This window comes from Urocitellus parryii, chromosome 15, assembly GCF_045843805.1.
Source record: "Urocitellus parryii isolate mUroPar1 chromosome 15, mUroPar1.hap1, whole genome shotgun sequence".
In the NCBI taxonomy this organism is placed as follows: Eukaryota; Metazoa; Chordata; class Mammalia; order Rodentia; family Sciuridae; genus Urocitellus; species Urocitellus parryii.
Genome location: NC_135545.1, coordinates 6100671 through 6117117, shown reverse-complemented (window position 1 = coordinate 6117117; position 16447 = coordinate 6100671). Strand labels below are relative to the sequence as shown.

Genomic DNA, 16447 nt, shown 5'->3' with positions numbered 1-16447 from the left:
CTGCGCAGCTGCAGCCTGCTGGTCGAGCCCGCTAGAGGGCAATTGTGCGCTTGCGCCGTGTTGGGGAAATGCGAATGAATCCCGGGCTGTGAGGTTGTCTGGGCTGACTGGCGCTAGGCGCGCGTGCGCCTTGGCTCTCGGCGCGGTCGGGGGCGGGGCCCAAGAGAGGGGAGGGAGAGGGCGGGGGGAGGAAAGAGGCCGCAGACGCCCGAGCCCTGACCCACCGGCAGGCAGGGGCTGCGGCGGCGCCGGTGAGTGACCCGCGGCCCGACTCGGTCCCCCTCCCTCCGCGACCCTCACTCTTTCTGAAGTCCCAAATAGCCTCCGTTGTCCCCTGCTGGTCTCGGACCCCCGTTATCTCCCGAGGTCTCCTCAATTCCTGGCAATCCCAGCGCCCCCAGAATCCCCGCAGACCCTAATCCCTAATATTTTATCGTCCCAGCTCTGTCGCTGACCCATTAGCTCCCATCTCACCGCTATTTCCTGACATATCCTCTCAGGGCCCCGTCTCATGGGTCTTACAGACCCCCCATTGCCCTCGGAACCCCCAGAGCGCCTCTCTGCTCTAGATGTCCTCTTGCTGCAGAGTCCCTTCGGCTTCTCCTTATCCCCATGCTTCTTCGGCCCCCGAGACATCCGCATTCTCCTTCCCTTTGCTCTTCTCCCGTGCCCCCGTTCTCCTCTAACTCCTGCAGACACCTCCTTTCCTTCCACTTTTCTTTATTTCCCTCCATCCCTCCAGACCCTCCCCCAATTTCCATCAACTCCTTGGCGAGGCACCCTGCGCCGTGAGAAGCACAGAATGAGCGCTCAGCCGGTGTCAGCCATCAGTAGGCACTTCTGACAGCCCGCCGTCCCCGCCCCCGCCCCCACCCCTGCCCAGGGGACTTAGGAGCCCTTGTCCGGGCGGCGGGGGACACTGAGCCCCGGCCAGCGCTGTACGCCCTTTGCCCGCAGCGCCGGCGCCCCCCATGCGCCAGGCGGCCGGACAGCGGCGTCGGGGGGCGCCATGGCCTCAGCGGCGGCGGGCGAAGCGGAGGAAACCACCCGGCTGCGCAAGCCGCGCTTCTCGTTCGAAGAGAACCAGATCCTGATCCGGGAGGTGCGCGCCCACTACCCGCAGCTCTACGGCGCGCAGAGCCGTCGGGTGAGCGTGGCGGAGCGGCGGCGCGTGTGGGACGGCATAGCCGCCAAGATCAACGGCATCACCAGCTGGAAGCGCACGGGCCAAGAGGTGCAGAAGCGCTGGAACGACTTCAAGCGCCGCACCAAGGAGAAGCTGGCCCGCGTGCCGCACTCCACGCAGGGTGCCGGGCCCGCCGCTGAGGACGCCTTCTCCGCGGAGGAGGAGACCATTTTCGCCATCCTGGGTCCTGGTGTGGGGGGATCAGGGGCTGGTGCCGGGCCAGAGGAGCCCCCTGCAGCCGCCCCCTCACAGCCGCCCGTCTCCTCACAGCCGCCCGCCCCTAGCGCCTGTGCCCAGCGCTATGTGTTGTCTGAGGACCGCAGGGAGGACCGACGGGCAGGTGAGTTCCTTCACCATCACCTCAGCGAATGCAAATGCAGTCTTCTTGCGTTGTTCAAGTCCTTTATGTAGCTAAGCAGATCCTAACTACAACTCTGGGAAGCGGGTGCTGTTGTCCCCATTACACCGTTGGGAAAATTAAGCTCAGAAAAATAAAATGACTTGCTTCAGGTCCCACAGCTAATGACTGCCAGAGTCAAGAATAGAACCAGACCTAGGAGACCTGGCTTGAGTCCACCCCGGGGATCATCTCTGCACAGGCAGGACTCATTAAACTCATCCTAGTGATTCTGGCAGTAGACTGTCTCCAAATAGGGTGCCAGTCACAATTTTGCCACTCAACTATGGCATCCCAGAAGCCACTGCGTGTCACTTTCTGCCTCTGTGCATCACTTTCTGCATCTGTAAAGTGAAGATAAGAATAGTCTCCACCTTCAGGGGTTGCCGGGAAGACTAAATGAGTTAATTTGGGCGAATTGCTTTGTACAGAGTCTGCTAACAGTCAAGTTTAGCGCTGGATATAATGGTTAATGCTGGGAAGTACACACTGTTTCAGTAATTTATAAGTCAAAGACTGGAGAAGCCTGGTAACTTTCTCAAGGTCATGCCTCCAGTACAGGTATGGAGAACTGGGTACAGAGACTCACTTCCTGCTTAGCCTAGTCTCTGGATTATCATTTCTTCTACTCCATTTCTGAATACCTGCCCTGTGCTAGATGGTATAACACATCAGTGACTGGGACAGCTGGGGGAAACAGCGATGGTTCTGAGTGATGGGACTGGCTGGGGCAGGGGAACCCAGGGGTTGTGGGAGTCCAGAGACAGCATTTGGCTCAGCCTGGGGGTTGGGGGATGGAGGAGGGGATGTCCGAGCTGAATGAGACACAGCATGCATGAAACAGCCAGGAGTATTGGCATGGGCCTGTAATCTCAGCAACTCTGACACTGAGGCGGGAGAATTGCAAGTTCAAAGCCAGCCTCAGCAGTTTAGCCAGGTCCTAAGCAACTTAGAGAGACCCCATCTCAAAATAAAAAACAAAAAAGGGCTGGGGGTGTGGCTCAGTAGTTAAGTGCCCCTTGGATTTAATCCTTGGTATGGAAAAAGAAAAGAAAAAAAACAGAATGAAGAAGAGTAGAGAAAGTATTCCTGATAAAGGGAAGAGCATGTGCAATGCACAGAGGCAAAAAAAAAAAAAAGAAAAAAGCCAATTTTTTGAAGCAAAAAATTGAACAAAAGTTTTTAGATGAAGTCAGAAAGGAGGGCAAAGTTGAGACTATGCTAGGCTATGGTGGGGAGTTTGAATTTTATTCATAGTGAAGAGTTTGAGAAAACAAGGAACATGGATAAGGCAACTCAAGAGCATATGATTCATAGAGGCTCATTCTCCCACCCAAGGTCACACAGCAAGAGTGTAGGGACCCAGCACATGTGTTTGTCCCAACTCCCAGTCCATGCACTTAACCACTGGGTATGTTGCCCAGCAACAATAATTGATATTTTATTGAGTTACTGAGAGTTAATGGGTATACCAGAATCTGATTACACATGGCTTGTAAGTCAAGGTCAGGACTTTGGACTTCATCATATGGGAATTTCAGAGGCATAAAAGTGTCTTGAGCAGGAAAGTCACATTCTCAGTTTAGGACCTTTCTCAGTTTGACTTAAACCTTGATGTTTTTGTAAAATGGCCCCAATGAACCAGAGCACAGAGGACAAAGTTATTTTTATAATGCTTTATTAATTCACTTGTTTAATAAGTATTTATTGAGAACCTCTTCCAAGGCAAGGCAGAATTGCAGGTGCTGGGAATACTGTAGATAAAAAGATGAATTCCCTTCCCTTACAGAGCTGACGTAGTTGGGGGAAGCAGGCCACAAACAAGTAGCCCCCCAAACATATCATATATCAGGAAGAAAAATACTGCATATTAAGAAAGTAGTAAATGATAGAAGGGAGCGGTATAGGCAGGGCATTCCAGGAGGGCTTCTCAGAGGTGGTAAATGGAAACAGAGTCCTGAATGGAGAGATTGAGCCTAGTAGATGGTTTCCAGCTAGAGGAAGCAGCGTGTGCAAAGTCCCTGAGGCAGGTATGGGCTGAAAGCATCCATCATTAGACTCCCACAACTATGTAAAACTCATAAATGCAGAACTGCTCATATTGAAGGACAGAAATGGGGCCTGGGGCAGCCTCGGGCAGTTAGAGTATATATAAACCAGGCATGGTGATGTACTCCTGTAACCCCAGCAACTGGGGAGACCAAGGCATGAGGATTGCAAGTTCTAGGCCGCCTCAGCAACTCAGCAAAGCCTCTGTCTTTTCAATTAAAAATAAATAAATAAAAAGGACTAAGGATGTACCTCAGTGGTAAAGTAACTGTGGATTCAATCCTCAGTACCAAAGAAAACAACAAACTAAGGATCATTTATCTCCGACATAGTATTTGAAAGAATAACAGCATTGAAAACTTACTATGTGCCAGGCATTGTCTTAAACCCTGTATCTACAGTGGGTCCAGGGATCCCCAGGGTGGCCCTCAGGAAGATGTTCCAGTATTTAGTCCCATCTTTAAACATGTGCTCAATTACAGGTGGGAAAACTGAGGCCCCAAGGTTATGAATACATATGATTTTAGCTGCCATAGTGGCCTTTCCCTGACTCCTGGGAGCCCTGTGGGTGTGTAGGCTGGGTCACTTTCCATTCCTTTTTATTCAATAGCCTAGAAAAGTCAGGTTTCCAAGTGACGCATTTTCCTTGCTCCTTATAAGGAAGACTTGACACCGCCACCCCGCCCCAGAGTCACAGTCCCTGCCAAGCGGTAGTTAAAAGTACAGGCTCTGGAGCTAGCCTGGATCCAGACCCCTCTTCCACTGCTCTGGAACCCCACTCTGGTCCTCAGGTCACCTCATCTGTGGAATGGGGTAACAGCAATAGAATCCACCCAGAGAGTGGCTGAGGGGACTCGATGAGGAATGTGTCAAGGACTGTCAGGTCCAACATCTCTCTCCTGGCCTCCCAGACTGGCTGGTCCAGGGGACTGGGCCCCCAGCACTCAGACAGGAGGTGGCTGGTGGTTTGGGGGAGACTGGGACCATCTGATCTGGCCAGGAACGTGAAGGCAGCTTCCCCAAGGAGGGAACCTCTGAACTGAGCCAGGGGAGGTGCCAGGCCAGGTGGGGTGTGACAGAGGGGGAGGGAGCAGCATGTGTGTTGGCCCTGAGGGAAGAGCTGAGACCTGGTCTCCACAGGAAGGGCTGGACTTGTCCCGTGGGCACTGGGACCTGCCACGAGGACCTGGGCCCTGGTCCAGTCAGTGCTAACTCTGGAGGTCACAGTTCTTTTCTCATTTGAAGAAAAAAGAATTGCTACTAGACATTATTCTAGCTGCTGGGTAAATAGCAGTGAGCAAAATGGAACCGACTTCAGGAGGAGACAGATAACAGAGATGGCCTGCATGCAGGGCAGATGCATGCTGGGAGAAAACCAGCTAGGGCTAGGAGGGAGAAAAGGGAAAATGGTGGCTACTTTGTATGATGGTCAAGGAAGATGATCCCCAGGAGGCCGCATTTGAACCTGGAGGAGGTGAAGGAGGAAGCCAGACAGGTGTCTGGGGAAACATCCTCCCAGGCCAGGGCATCAGCAAGTGCAAAGGCCCTGAGTCAGGAGGAGGCTGAGTTTTGAGGGCCAGCAGGGAGGCCAGAGTAGCTGGAGCCTGTGAGGAAGGTAGAAAGAAGGGAGGAGATGAGGTCAGGGAGGCAATTGGGACCAACAGTGCAGACCTTGGGGCCTCAAAGACTTTGCCTTTATCCTAAGTGGGATGGGGGTCTCAGGAGGGTTTGAGCAGAGAAAGGACAGTGCCTGGCTTGTGTTTTTAGAACAGCTTTGTTGAGATGTAATTCTCACAGCATGCAACCCACCTAGACAATTCAGGGGCTTTTAGTATATTCAGGGTTGTGCAGCCATCACCACAATCAATTTGAGAACATTTTCATCATTCCAAAAAGAAACCCTGCACCTGTCTCAGTCACTTAAGCCATTTCCCCCCAGGCCTAGGCAACCACCAATCTACTCTGTCTCTAGAGATTGGCCTCTTCTGGACCTTTTGTGTAAATGGAATCATGCCATACAAGGTCCTTTGTGACTTAGCTTCTTTCCTGTTGCCTGATTGAATTTTGGTTGAACCCCTCCGCCGCTGATGAAGAAGGAGTGGAGACAGGGAGCCCAGTGAGGAGGCAAGCGCAGTCCTCCAGGTGGAAGGGGACAGTGGTTGGAACAGGATGGGGGCCGGGGAGGTAGAGAGAAGAGGTTGAGTGTTGCGTTTAGCTTGAAGGCAGAGCCAGTGGTGTTTGAAGTGGATGGTGTCTTGAGAAAGAAAACCACAGTGAAGGTGTTTAGCCCCTGCAGCTGGAAGGATGAAGCTGCCATCAGCAGTGATGTGGGTGGTGGAGGAAGGAGAGATGGGGGAGGATCAAACGCTTAGCTGTGAGCAAGCACATCCAAGGCATTACATGGTCCAGGGACTGTGCCCAGGACGCAGCTGGAGACATTGGGAAGTAAAGTCGGGCTCAGGGCAGAAATTCAGGCTGGCCCAGAATCTGGAAGCCTTTTGGTACAGATAGTTCAAATTCAGGAGTATGAATGAGATCCCAGGTGAGTGGAGACCCAGGAAGAACTGGAAAATCCTGGCCTCCTGGTTTGAGAGAGCCTCCAGAAGCATCTCTGATGTTGGAGCACTTCTGTCTCAGGCCTCCCACCTCCCTGGGGTCTAGCACTGCAGCCTGAGAGGTGTGGCTGTGTCCAGATGGTTTGCAGCCTGGCAGAGAGTGGCTCTTACTCTGAGTGAGATGGGAGCTGCTTGGCCCCAAAGGAGGCTTACAAGACCCCTTTCTGCAAAAGCTGGCACAGCCTGATAGGTTGAATGTATCGATTCTTCCCTGGAGACCAAGACTGACCCATCGTCATAGGCTTCTGTTCCAAGGCGTCATGTGACTTAGGTTTTTTAATTTTCTTTTATGATGATGATGATGATGATGGTACTGGGGATTGAACCCAGGGGCATTTAACCACTGAGCCACACCCCCAGTCCTTTTTATCTTTTATTTTGAGATAGGACTTCACTAACTGCTTAGTGTCTCGCTAAATTACTAAGGCTAGCTTTGAACTCAGGATCCTCATGCAGCAGCCTCCTGAGCTTCTGGGATTATAGATGTGCTCCACCTCGCCCTATTGCTTAGGGCCTCACTATATTGCGGAGGCTGGCTCTGAATTTGTGATCCTCCTGCTTCAGCCTCCGGAGTCACTGGGATTAACCGGCAAGCACCACCTGTACTGGCCTGACTTAGGTTTTAAAGAGTTTAAAGGATCTTTCGGGCCAGGGTAGGGGAGAGATGAAGGAACTAGGGGTGAAGAGGGAATCATGCATACCTTACCTGCATGTCTCTCTCTACAGATACACCAGCCCACAGCAAGGGGGGCTCCAGCAGCCCGGAGCCCTGGGCCCGGCCCTCCTGCAACCCCCAGGAAGGGGGCTGCCCACGGTCCAAGGAGCGTGAGTCCCCGCCCCCTCCGGCCCTGCAGACGGTCCAGCTGCCCCGCCTGGCCTTGTCTCCACCACCCTCTGCCCCTCCACCGCCACCCGCGCCACTGGCCCAAGTGGCACCCTCATCTCCCAGCCCCCCGCCCCCTCCTAGACCTCCTCCCACGCCCGCGGTCCCAGACCCCTCCCTGGACTTCCTGCGGGCCCAGCAGGAGACTGCCAATGCCATCCGGGAGCTGGCTGGCACCCTTCGGCAGGGACTGGCCAAACTGAGCGAGGCCCTGAGCGCCCTGCTGCCCCTTCTGCCGGGAACCCCGGTCGACCCGCTCCCCGCGCCGCCGCCCCCGCCCCCGCCCGCGCCTCCCAGGCCCCCGCCGCCCCCGCCTGCGCCCAAGGTGGAAGTAACCCCAGAACCCGTGTCTGTGGTGGCTGCTGTCGTGGATGGGGCGGTGGTGGCAGCCAGAGGAGTCATCATAGCCCCTAGGAGCGAGGAGGGGGCGTCCCGGGCGACCCCAGCCCCGCTCCCTCCGCACGACTCCCCCCCACACAAGCGGAGGAAAGGGTTCCCTGCGCGGAAGAGGCGGGGCCGGTGGAAATCGCCCTGAAGCCTCCGCTGCCCGCGCTGCTGCCTGCGCCCCCTTCCCCCAGCTTGGCGCAGTCGCGAGGGGCGATGCTCCACCCCTCCCTGCTGCACCCCGGCTCCCTGCTCCAGGGGGTGAGCACCCCACTCCCTGTGCTAGTTAGTGCCTGATTCTCTGGGGACCTCTTCGGAGGCTTCCCCAGCCCCTTTCTCTGGTACAATGCTGTCTGCCTGGCTGCCTCCCCTAGCCCTGACTTCTAAGCCATCTATTTTATGTTATTTATTATAATGCCCTTTGTGGGTTGGGGTGGGGGGAACCTCTCGGGTCTGCACATCCCCTCTGCCCTACCAACTCCTGTTCTTAACTTGAAGAGAATTGACCCGTGGGGGCCTCCCCAACCCAGACTTTGGAGGGGGTAAAAATTGCTAGACAAATCAGAATGTGGATGACAAAGAGGATGTAACGATCTGTACCCTAAGGAGAGGAGGGCAGGGTTCTGACTGAGAGGTGTGGGTTGGCTCCTCCACCTCTCATTGCCTCTCTGACCTCCGGAGCTTAGCCCCCTCCTTTCTCCTCAGTGGTGACAAGATATCAATAAACTTATTTTTCATACAATTACTTGAGGCTGTGTCTGAGACAAGCCTGAGAGCCCCACACCTCCGGCTGCCCCGCCCCCTCCCGGGCAGGCCACACCCCCTCCAAGTTGGAGGCGGGTGGTTTGTTTTCCAGCCTCCCCCCACCCCTTTAAAGCCATTTCAAGTTCTCTGTTCAAATGAAATCTGCCTCATCCTTCAGGTACCAGCCTGAACGTCCTGGATCTCCCTCCCCAAGGCAGAGATGGGTCTGCCTCTTAGATTCTCACAGTTCTATTTCATGATATGTCTAAGTGAACACAGGCCTTATCTTTTTATCACATAGCCCCCAGAATTTGAGGAAGACAGGAACTCCTTTTTGCTTTTCTTTTTTTTTTTGGGGGGTGCTATTTGGGTTTTGTTTAGGTGCTGGGGATAGAACCCAGAGACACTTAACCACTGAGCCACATCCCCAGCCCTCTAATTATTATTATTATTTTTTTTTTTGAGATAAGGTCTCCTCAAGTTGTTTAGGGCCTCCCTAAGTAGCTGAGGCTGGATTTGAACTTGTGATCCTCCTACCTCAGCCTCCTAAGCCGCTGAGATTGCAGGTGTGCACCCCCATGCCTAGATTGCAACAGGTTCTCTTGTACTGCCTGCTGCAGGGTCTGGTAGCAAAGTAAATAATAACCACTACACTGGACTCAGGCCTAGTGGGCCAGCTGTTAACTGGGGGCCTCCATTATCCTCATCTGTGAAATGAGCATAAAGATGTAAGAGTCTTTACTTTCTACTATTAGATGTATACATTCTTCAGGTCTCAGCTCAAATATTACCTCAGGAAATGTTTTCCTGACACCAGTTAAATTTAATGTCTCTCTGGATCACCAGACTGAACTTCCTCAGGGAAGGGTGTGAACGTAACTCTAATCACTCCTGTGTCCCCGATATTGCCTAGCACACAAAAGCGGTAATATACTGCTTTTTAAAGTAATGTACAGCTTATAAACAAAAATTTCCACTTAAGATACTTTTTTTTTCCTTTTTCTGCCATAGTGAGGATGGAACTCAGGATCTGGGCATGCTAGGCCAGCACTCTACCATGAGCAACAGCCCCAGCCACATGGCAGTCCTCTGTGCCAGGCCCCAGGCCAAGTTACATGCATGCTTGCATTCCAGCCTGAAGGAACCCAAGGAAGAACAGACTCTAAAGATCTCCATTCCCAGCCCTGAGAAGTTTGTGGAATGTCACAACTGGTCACAGGCCAGTTGGTCCCACCTGAAGCCTGAATCTGGCCAGAACTCAGCTCCCACTAGTACTTTTTTTTTTTTTTTTTTAATGCAGGGATTGAACCCAGAGGCTCTTAACCACTGAGCCACATCCTCAGTCCTTTTTTTTATGTTTTATTTTGCTAAGTTGCTTAGGGCCTTGCTAAGTTGCTGAGGCTGGCTTTGAACTTGTGGTCCTCCTGCCTCAGCCTCCCAAGATGCTGAAATTACAGGTGTGCACCACCTGCCCAGCTCTCACTAGTATTTAAAGAATGGCACAAAGGCAACTTTTCCCCGCCAGTACTAAGGATTGAACCCAGGGATGCTCTACACTAAGCTACATCCCCAGTCCTTTTTCTTATTTTGAAACAGGGTCTTGCTAAGTTGCTGAGACTGGCCTCAAGACTTCTCATCCTCCTGCCTCAGTCTCCCAAATTGCTGGGATTACTGGCGTGGACCACCAAACCCAGCACAAAAGCAATTTGAGAGCTAGGTGTGGTAGTGAGTACCTGCCAATCCCAGCAATCTTGGAGGCTGAGACAGGAGGATCACAAGTTTGAGACCAGCCTAGCAACTTAGCAAGACCCTGTCTCAAAAAAAAAAAAAAAAAGCTAGGCATGCTTCTCAGTAGTTAAGCACCTCTGGGTTAAGTCTCCAATACTCCCCAAAAAGGTAAGTTTGGGGACATGAATGGCCATTTTTAATGGTTCTGTACTTTTAACTGATTTTTTAAAAAAACAGCCCACAATGCTGTGATGCTGTTTGCCTCATCAGAGCTAAGTGCTGCTGGCATCCTGCCCTTGAACTTGCAGGAGGGTTCCTAAATGAACTGGATCTTCTGACTAGAGTTTCTCATGAATAATGTCTACTACAAAGAAATATTTTAAATTTCAGATTTAATCAGCATATATGCAAAAGGTCTTATGTTGAAAAGATAGAGCCACAAGATAAAAGCAGCGTGGATGGCTGCCTCACATACCAGGACAGCTGCCTGGGGGTCCCCAGGACTCCCCCCAGAAGTTTGCAGGAACAAAAAGTAAACTTACTGTTTTAAAAAAAATAAAGAAGTAGGGAGGATGAAAGCCTGGGGGTGTAGCCCAGTGATAGAGGGCTTCAGCATGAGGCCAAGGATTCCATCCTTAGCACCAAAAAAATAAAACGTAGCTAGTACATAAAACTTGTGATTATGGAATAGTATTCCTTAGGATGAAGCAAAAAATGGGTAATCTTTTCCCTCCAAGGGAGAAAAAGTGTTAGAATAATAATAGAGTTGGTAGGTAATTGTAAAACAAACAACTTTAGATAGCAGAAAATCCGGGCAGCTGTAGCCGCAGTGGGTTGGGGGCAGAGGAAGGAAGGCGGACCCCCCCCAGATTGAAAAGCACTCTGTGTGCAGACTGGCAAGTCATCCACGTATTTTTGAACACAAAACACGGACCCCAGCCCAGAAAGAGGAAGGAGCTTATATGCGTTAGAATCTGGAGACCCGCATCGCCCCTCCTCAAAGTCTGCCTTCCCACAGTTTCCAAGACTGGGAGAGAAGACAGGGGGTCCAAGCCTGGCTGGGCCCACCACGTAGTAAGCACTCAAGGTTGGGGAAGGGTGGTCTGGCGCTTGCACTCCCCGCAGCAACCTCCTTTTGTTCGCCATTTCCTGGCCCCTTCTCGACACAAGGGCCTGCAAAAGAGGGTAAGGTAACCCAAACCCCATACACCGAAAGCACGGAAAGAGCCCCAAAATGTTGGGGGGGGGGGCGCCAGCGAGAATAGCGAAGGCCTCCCCCAACCTTCCAGACAGCGGAAGTGCGTCATTCGGCCGCCCCGCAGAGCATTTTGGGAATAGTAGTGAAAATGGAGGGGTGGAGCAGAGAAGCCGGCAGTGTAACCCTTTGGAGACCAAAGCGATCAGGCAGAGTTGGAACAGAATTAGAAGGCGCTCGGTCACTCCCCTCTAGCAGATCAGAAAACTGAGGCAGGCTCTGTGCTCGAAAGCCCTTAGCCCTTTCCGTTCTCTGGCTGTGGTCGGCCCCAGAGACTGATATTTAGGATGCTGAGAGAAGTCACAGTGCCAAGTATACACAAACCTCCAGTGGCCGGCTTCCCATGCCTACCCTGAACCATCCAATCAGGACCTCTTCGCTCCGCCCCAAGAGCTGTAGCTTTCTTAATCCGTCAATGGCCTTCTTCTAATGGGCGGGGAAACGGAGGCTCAGCAAGGGCAAGACTTTGGCCTAAAGGTGCACAGCAAATCAAAGCAGGTATGGATTGCCCCGCAGCCTGTCCAGTTTCGACAATTTCTTAATCCGTGGTAGCTTTGATCATTCGTATCACATCATCACGACCCTATTCTCCTCTGAGCGCGCAGAACTCCCCGCCCAGTGGCTAGTAGTATTGAGGATTGTTGGGCAAGAGACTGCGTTCCCCCACTGTTGCCCGCTGTCCCCTTTAAGAGACGGCCCCGGCGGGACTACGTTTCCCAGAAGGCTTTGCCCTCGCGTTATGTAACTTTCCCTGCGAAGCGGCCTCTGGGGCAGAAGGAGGAGGTGGAGGCGGCGGCGGCCGTTGCAGTAGCAGCGGCGGCGAGAGCGGCGGGACCCCGAGGCGGCGGCGCCCGCGGCCCATCGCGGGGCGCGAGCTGTGCGCCTCAGCTCGCAGCCCGGACCGAGTGGGGGCGCCGACGAGCCTCTGTCTGCCTTTTCAAGGGAGGCGGGAGTGAGGAAAAAGGCTTAGGGCCCAGGGGGCGGGGAAGGGGGGCCGGGCCTGGATCCGGCGGGGAGGCCGAGCCGGAGGCCGGACTGTGGCTCGCGCTGTCCCGGGAGCGCGGATCGAACGTTGGCTGCGCGGATCGAACGTCGGCGGCGGGTGGAAGGCGGGGACCTGGCGGCGCGCGCGCGGGGACCATGGCGTCAGTACAGGCGTCCCGCCGCCAGTGGTGCTACCTGTGCGACCTGCCCAAGATGCCGTGGGCCATGGTGTGGGACTTCAGCGAGGCGGTGTGCCGCGGCTGCGTGAATTTCGAGGGCGCGGACCGCATCGAGCTGCTCATCGACGCCGCTCGCCAGCTCAAGCGCAGCCACGTGCTCCCGGAGGGCCGCTCGCCCGGGCCCCCAGCGCTCAAGCACCCAACCACCAAGGACCTGGCCGTGGCCGCCGCGCAGGGTCCCCAGCTACCGCCTCCGCAGGCCCAGCCCCAGCCGTCGGGGACCGGCAGCGGCGTCTCCGGCCCGGACCGCTATGACAGAGCCACATCGTCTGGCCGCCTCCCGCTGCCCTCGCCAGCCCTGGAGTACACCCTAGGGTCCCGCCTGGCCAATGGGCTGGGCCGAGAGGAGGCCGTGGCGGAAGGGGCGCGCAGGGCCTTGCTTGGCACTATGCCCAGCTTGATGCCCCCCGGGCTGCTGGCAGCTGCGGTGTCTGGCCTGGGAGGCCGAGGCCTGACGCTGGCGCCCGGCTTGAGTCCTGCCCGTCCACTTTTCGGCTCCGATTTCGAGAAGGAGAAGCAGCAGAGGAATGCAGACTGTCTGGCAGAACTGAATGAGGCTATGCGGGGCCGGGCGGAGGAGTGGCACGGGCGTCCCAAAGCTGTGCGGGAACAGCTACTGGCGCTGTCTGCCTGCGCCCCCTTCAATGTCCGCTTCAAGAAGGATCACGGTTTGGTGGGGCGGGTGTTCGCCTTCGATGCTACTGCCCGCCCTCCGGGATACGAGTTCGAGCTGAAGCTCTTCACCGAATACCCCTGTGGTTCTGGCAATGTGTACGCGGGGGTCCTGGCCGTGGCTCGACAGATGTTTCACGATGCTCTGCGGGAGCCTGGCAAGGCCCTGGCCTCCTCGGGCTTCAAGTACCTCGAGTATGAACGCCGTCATGGCTCGGGCGAATGGCGCCAGCTGGGCGAGCTGCTCACTGATGGTGTCCGCAGTTTTCGAGAGCCCGCTCCTGCCGAGGCCCTGCCCCAGCAGTACCCAGAGCCGGCCCCTGCAGCTCTGTGTGGCCCACCTCCACGAGCCCCATCCCGGAACCTGGCACCCACGCCGCGCCGCCGCAAGGCCTCCCCTGAGCCCGAGGGCGAGGCGGCTGGGAAGATGACAACAGAGGAGCAGCAGCAGCGGCACTGGGTGGCACCTGGCGGGCCATATTCTGCTGAGACCCCTGGTGTGCCCTCACCCATTGCCGCCCTGAAGAATGTGGCAGAGGCCCTGGGTCACTCTCCCAAGGACCCTGGTGGCGGTGGAGGCCCTGTGCGTGCAGGGGGTGCTAGCCCCGCAGCCTCCTCCACCACCCAGCCACCGACCCAGCATCGCCTAGTGGCCCGAAACGGTGAAGCAGAAGTCAGTCCCACAGCGGGGGCCGAAGCTGTCAGCGGGGGTGGTAGTGGCACTGGGGCGACCCCTGGAGCTCCCCTTTGCTGTACCCTGTGCCGAGAGCGCCTGGAAGACACCCACTTTGTCCAGTGCCCCTCGGTGCCCGGACACAAGTTCTGCTTTCCCTGCTCGCGGGAGTTTATCAAGGCGCAGGGCCCGGCCGGGGAGGTGTACTGCCCCAGTGGAGACAAGTGCCCGCTGGTGGGCTCCTCCGTCCCCTGGGCCTTCATGCAGGGCGAGATCGCCACCATTCTTGCTGGTGACATCAAGGTCAAGAAGGAACGGGACCCCTAGGCCACCACTGCCACCAGGCTACTGCTTCCTCCCCCCTTGCCACCCACCGCAACTGCGGATAAATTATTCCCTCCCTCACCCAACCCGTGCCATCCCCACCTGTGTACATACCCCCTTCCTCTGCCCAGATGGGTCCCCTGGGGTAGATGCATTGTGGGTGGGGGGACAAAGCTTGTGGCTCCTGTCAGAGGGGGTGTTTGGGGTTCCGTGGCCCCTCCAATTTCCCTCTCCCCTCCTTGGCTTGGCTTTGCTGCTGCTTGTAGTTGGGGAGAGGTGTCTGCTCCTGGAGAAGGGGCCCCCTGAACACTCGCTCTTTATAAACGAAGCAAAAGCATTTTATTGCCCCCCTCTCCCACCCTGTACCTCCTTCAATAAACCGAAAGATGGTTTTTTTTTTTTTTTCCTTCCTTTCTTGGTCCCTCAGTTGTGTGGGATGCTGCGCCCCCTCTGGGACTAAACTGTTCCTGCAAGGGAGAGGACGTTGCGTTGTAACCTCCAGGTGGCGCCCTTCGCCCAGGCGGGCCGCTAGTATTATAATTGCTGTTTTAACACTGGTCAAAAATTGTAGCCATTGGTCCGTTTTCCAGGTGACAGAACTGAGGTTCAGATGGGGTGGCCTTTTCATGGGAGCCACAGACAAACTCGTAACAGTTAGCCTTCCGTAGCCGGCCTACATAATCTACCCAGAATGTGGCGTGCTCGAAGGTTGGGGGGGAGGCTTCTTGGAGGGAACGAGCTGCTAAGAGAATTGAGGCCAGACTGCTAGCGGGACTGCCAGAGAAGAGGAAAGTAAACAAATACCTTGAACTAGGTGACTGCTTGCTTGCCTCAGTTGGTACCGGGAGGCAGATGTTTGGGAAACCTGAACTGGGGTCCTCACCTCTGGGAAGCCACCCTAGAACACTGTCACAAGCAGGGTAAAAGACATACCCCCCACACACACACACACACACATGTTGCGGCTGCCTGTGATGTTCGCGGCCTTGTCCCGCACCTGTCCTGGTGACTGATCATTAACCAGGACTTCCTGCTTGTTGGCGTCACGGGGCGGGGCCTAAGCGTGCTGCAGCAAAGTAGGGGTTAAAACCAGAGGGCGGCCCCAGGAGCCCAGGCGTCCCCCACTCTTACGACCTTTCGGTTCCGGGAAAGGTGAATACTGGGCCAAAAAGGCCAGCGGATGGGCGGACAGAGGTGGAGGATGATCGCACCCTTCCAACTGCGCTGTGCTCAGACGGCTCCGAGACCCACGGGTCCCCAGGTGTTTCATCACCTAAATCCCAAGAACCCTAACATCCTAACCTACCCTTTGGAATCACAGGGGTCCCACCCACACCTGCAGACCCAAAGTCCTAACTCCTAAATACTAAGGACCCTGTGGCTCCCTCCACATCTGGAGGACCCATCCCCCCATTCATCAGCTTTCAGGTGCTCTGCCACCGCTGGCACTGCCAGTCTGGGCTCTGGGCAGGGCTGAGAAAACCACCCCTGATTAAATATGCTAGGTGATAAGCAAGGGAGATGCTGGAGGGAGCTCCAGACCTGGCTCCCTCCTGTCAGGTCTGTGGCCTCCCTGACCCAGCTCTGCAGATCCAAGCCAGGGTGGCCTCCTCCCCCAGATCCTCAGGACTGCAGGCCTCCAGACATCTGGACCTCTTGCCCCAGTAGGGGGCTGCAGAGCTGTGGAGTGGAGGACACCTGGTCCTTTAAGAGCAGCTGGTAGGTGGGTGGGGGGCAGGGGAGTCACCCCCAGCCTAGCTGGTGTGTATTCTAGATAGAGGCTGGGTTAACCATTAACTGAGCAGGCGGCCTGACCTGTGGTGTGGGGGCTGGGTCAGTCCCCTTCCCCCAATGCTGGGGTGGGGCCAGGGTGCTGGGGTTCTGGATTAATTTGGGAATCAGTGAGTAGGTGAAGAGACACAGGGAGCGGAGAGAGACCCAGGCAAAGACACAAAGAGACCAATTCCCTGAAAGAGATAAGGAGGCACAGGAGCCAGAGACCCAGAGAGACAGGGAGAAATGGGAGAGAGCCTCGGAGACGTGGGACATGAGGCAGAAACAGAGGGAGAGACAGATGCTCATAAGTGAACTGAATGGAGAACTGTCCAGGGGTGAGAGAGACCAATACAGAGATGAGGTGCCAAGAACAGAGATCTAGAAGAAAGGGGCGACGTAGAGAGAGCAGAGGGGAGCTGGGGTATGGCTCAGTGGTAGAGCACTTGCCTGACATCATGCAGGCCCTGGGTTCCATCCCCAGAGCTGCAAAAAAAAAAAAAAAAACAAAACACAAAAACCGCAAATGGGAGACTGAAAC

General features: G+C 55.2%; 2 protein-coding genes across 2 annotated transcripts; both read left to right on the top strand.

Moving 5' to 3' along the window:
• Nucleotides 1–184: 184 nt before the first annotated feature.
• Mypop (Myb related transcription factor, partner of profilin) lies at nucleotides 185–8226 on the top strand. Its single transcript, XM_026403763.2, has 3 exons — nucleotides 185–251; nucleotides 743–1526; nucleotides 6974–8226. The coding sequence occupies exons 2-3, from the start codon at nucleotides 1010–1012 to the stop codon at nucleotides 7663–7665; spliced, it is 1209 nt and encodes a 402-aa protein (XP_026259548.1). The 5' UTR covers nucleotides 185–251; nucleotides 743–1009; the 3' UTR covers nucleotides 7666–8226.
• A 3781-nt stretch (nucleotides 8227–12007) lies between these two features.
• Nucleotides 12008–14529, top strand: Irf2bp1 (interferon regulatory factor 2 binding protein 1). Its single transcript, XM_026403762.2, has one exon. It carries the CDS (start codon nucleotides 12382–12384, stop codon nucleotides 14134–14136), a length of 1755 nt encoding a protein of 584 aa, XP_026259547.1. The 5' UTR covers nucleotides 12008–12381; the 3' UTR covers nucleotides 14137–14529.
• The last annotated feature ends 1918 nt before the right edge of the window (nucleotides 14530–16447 follow it).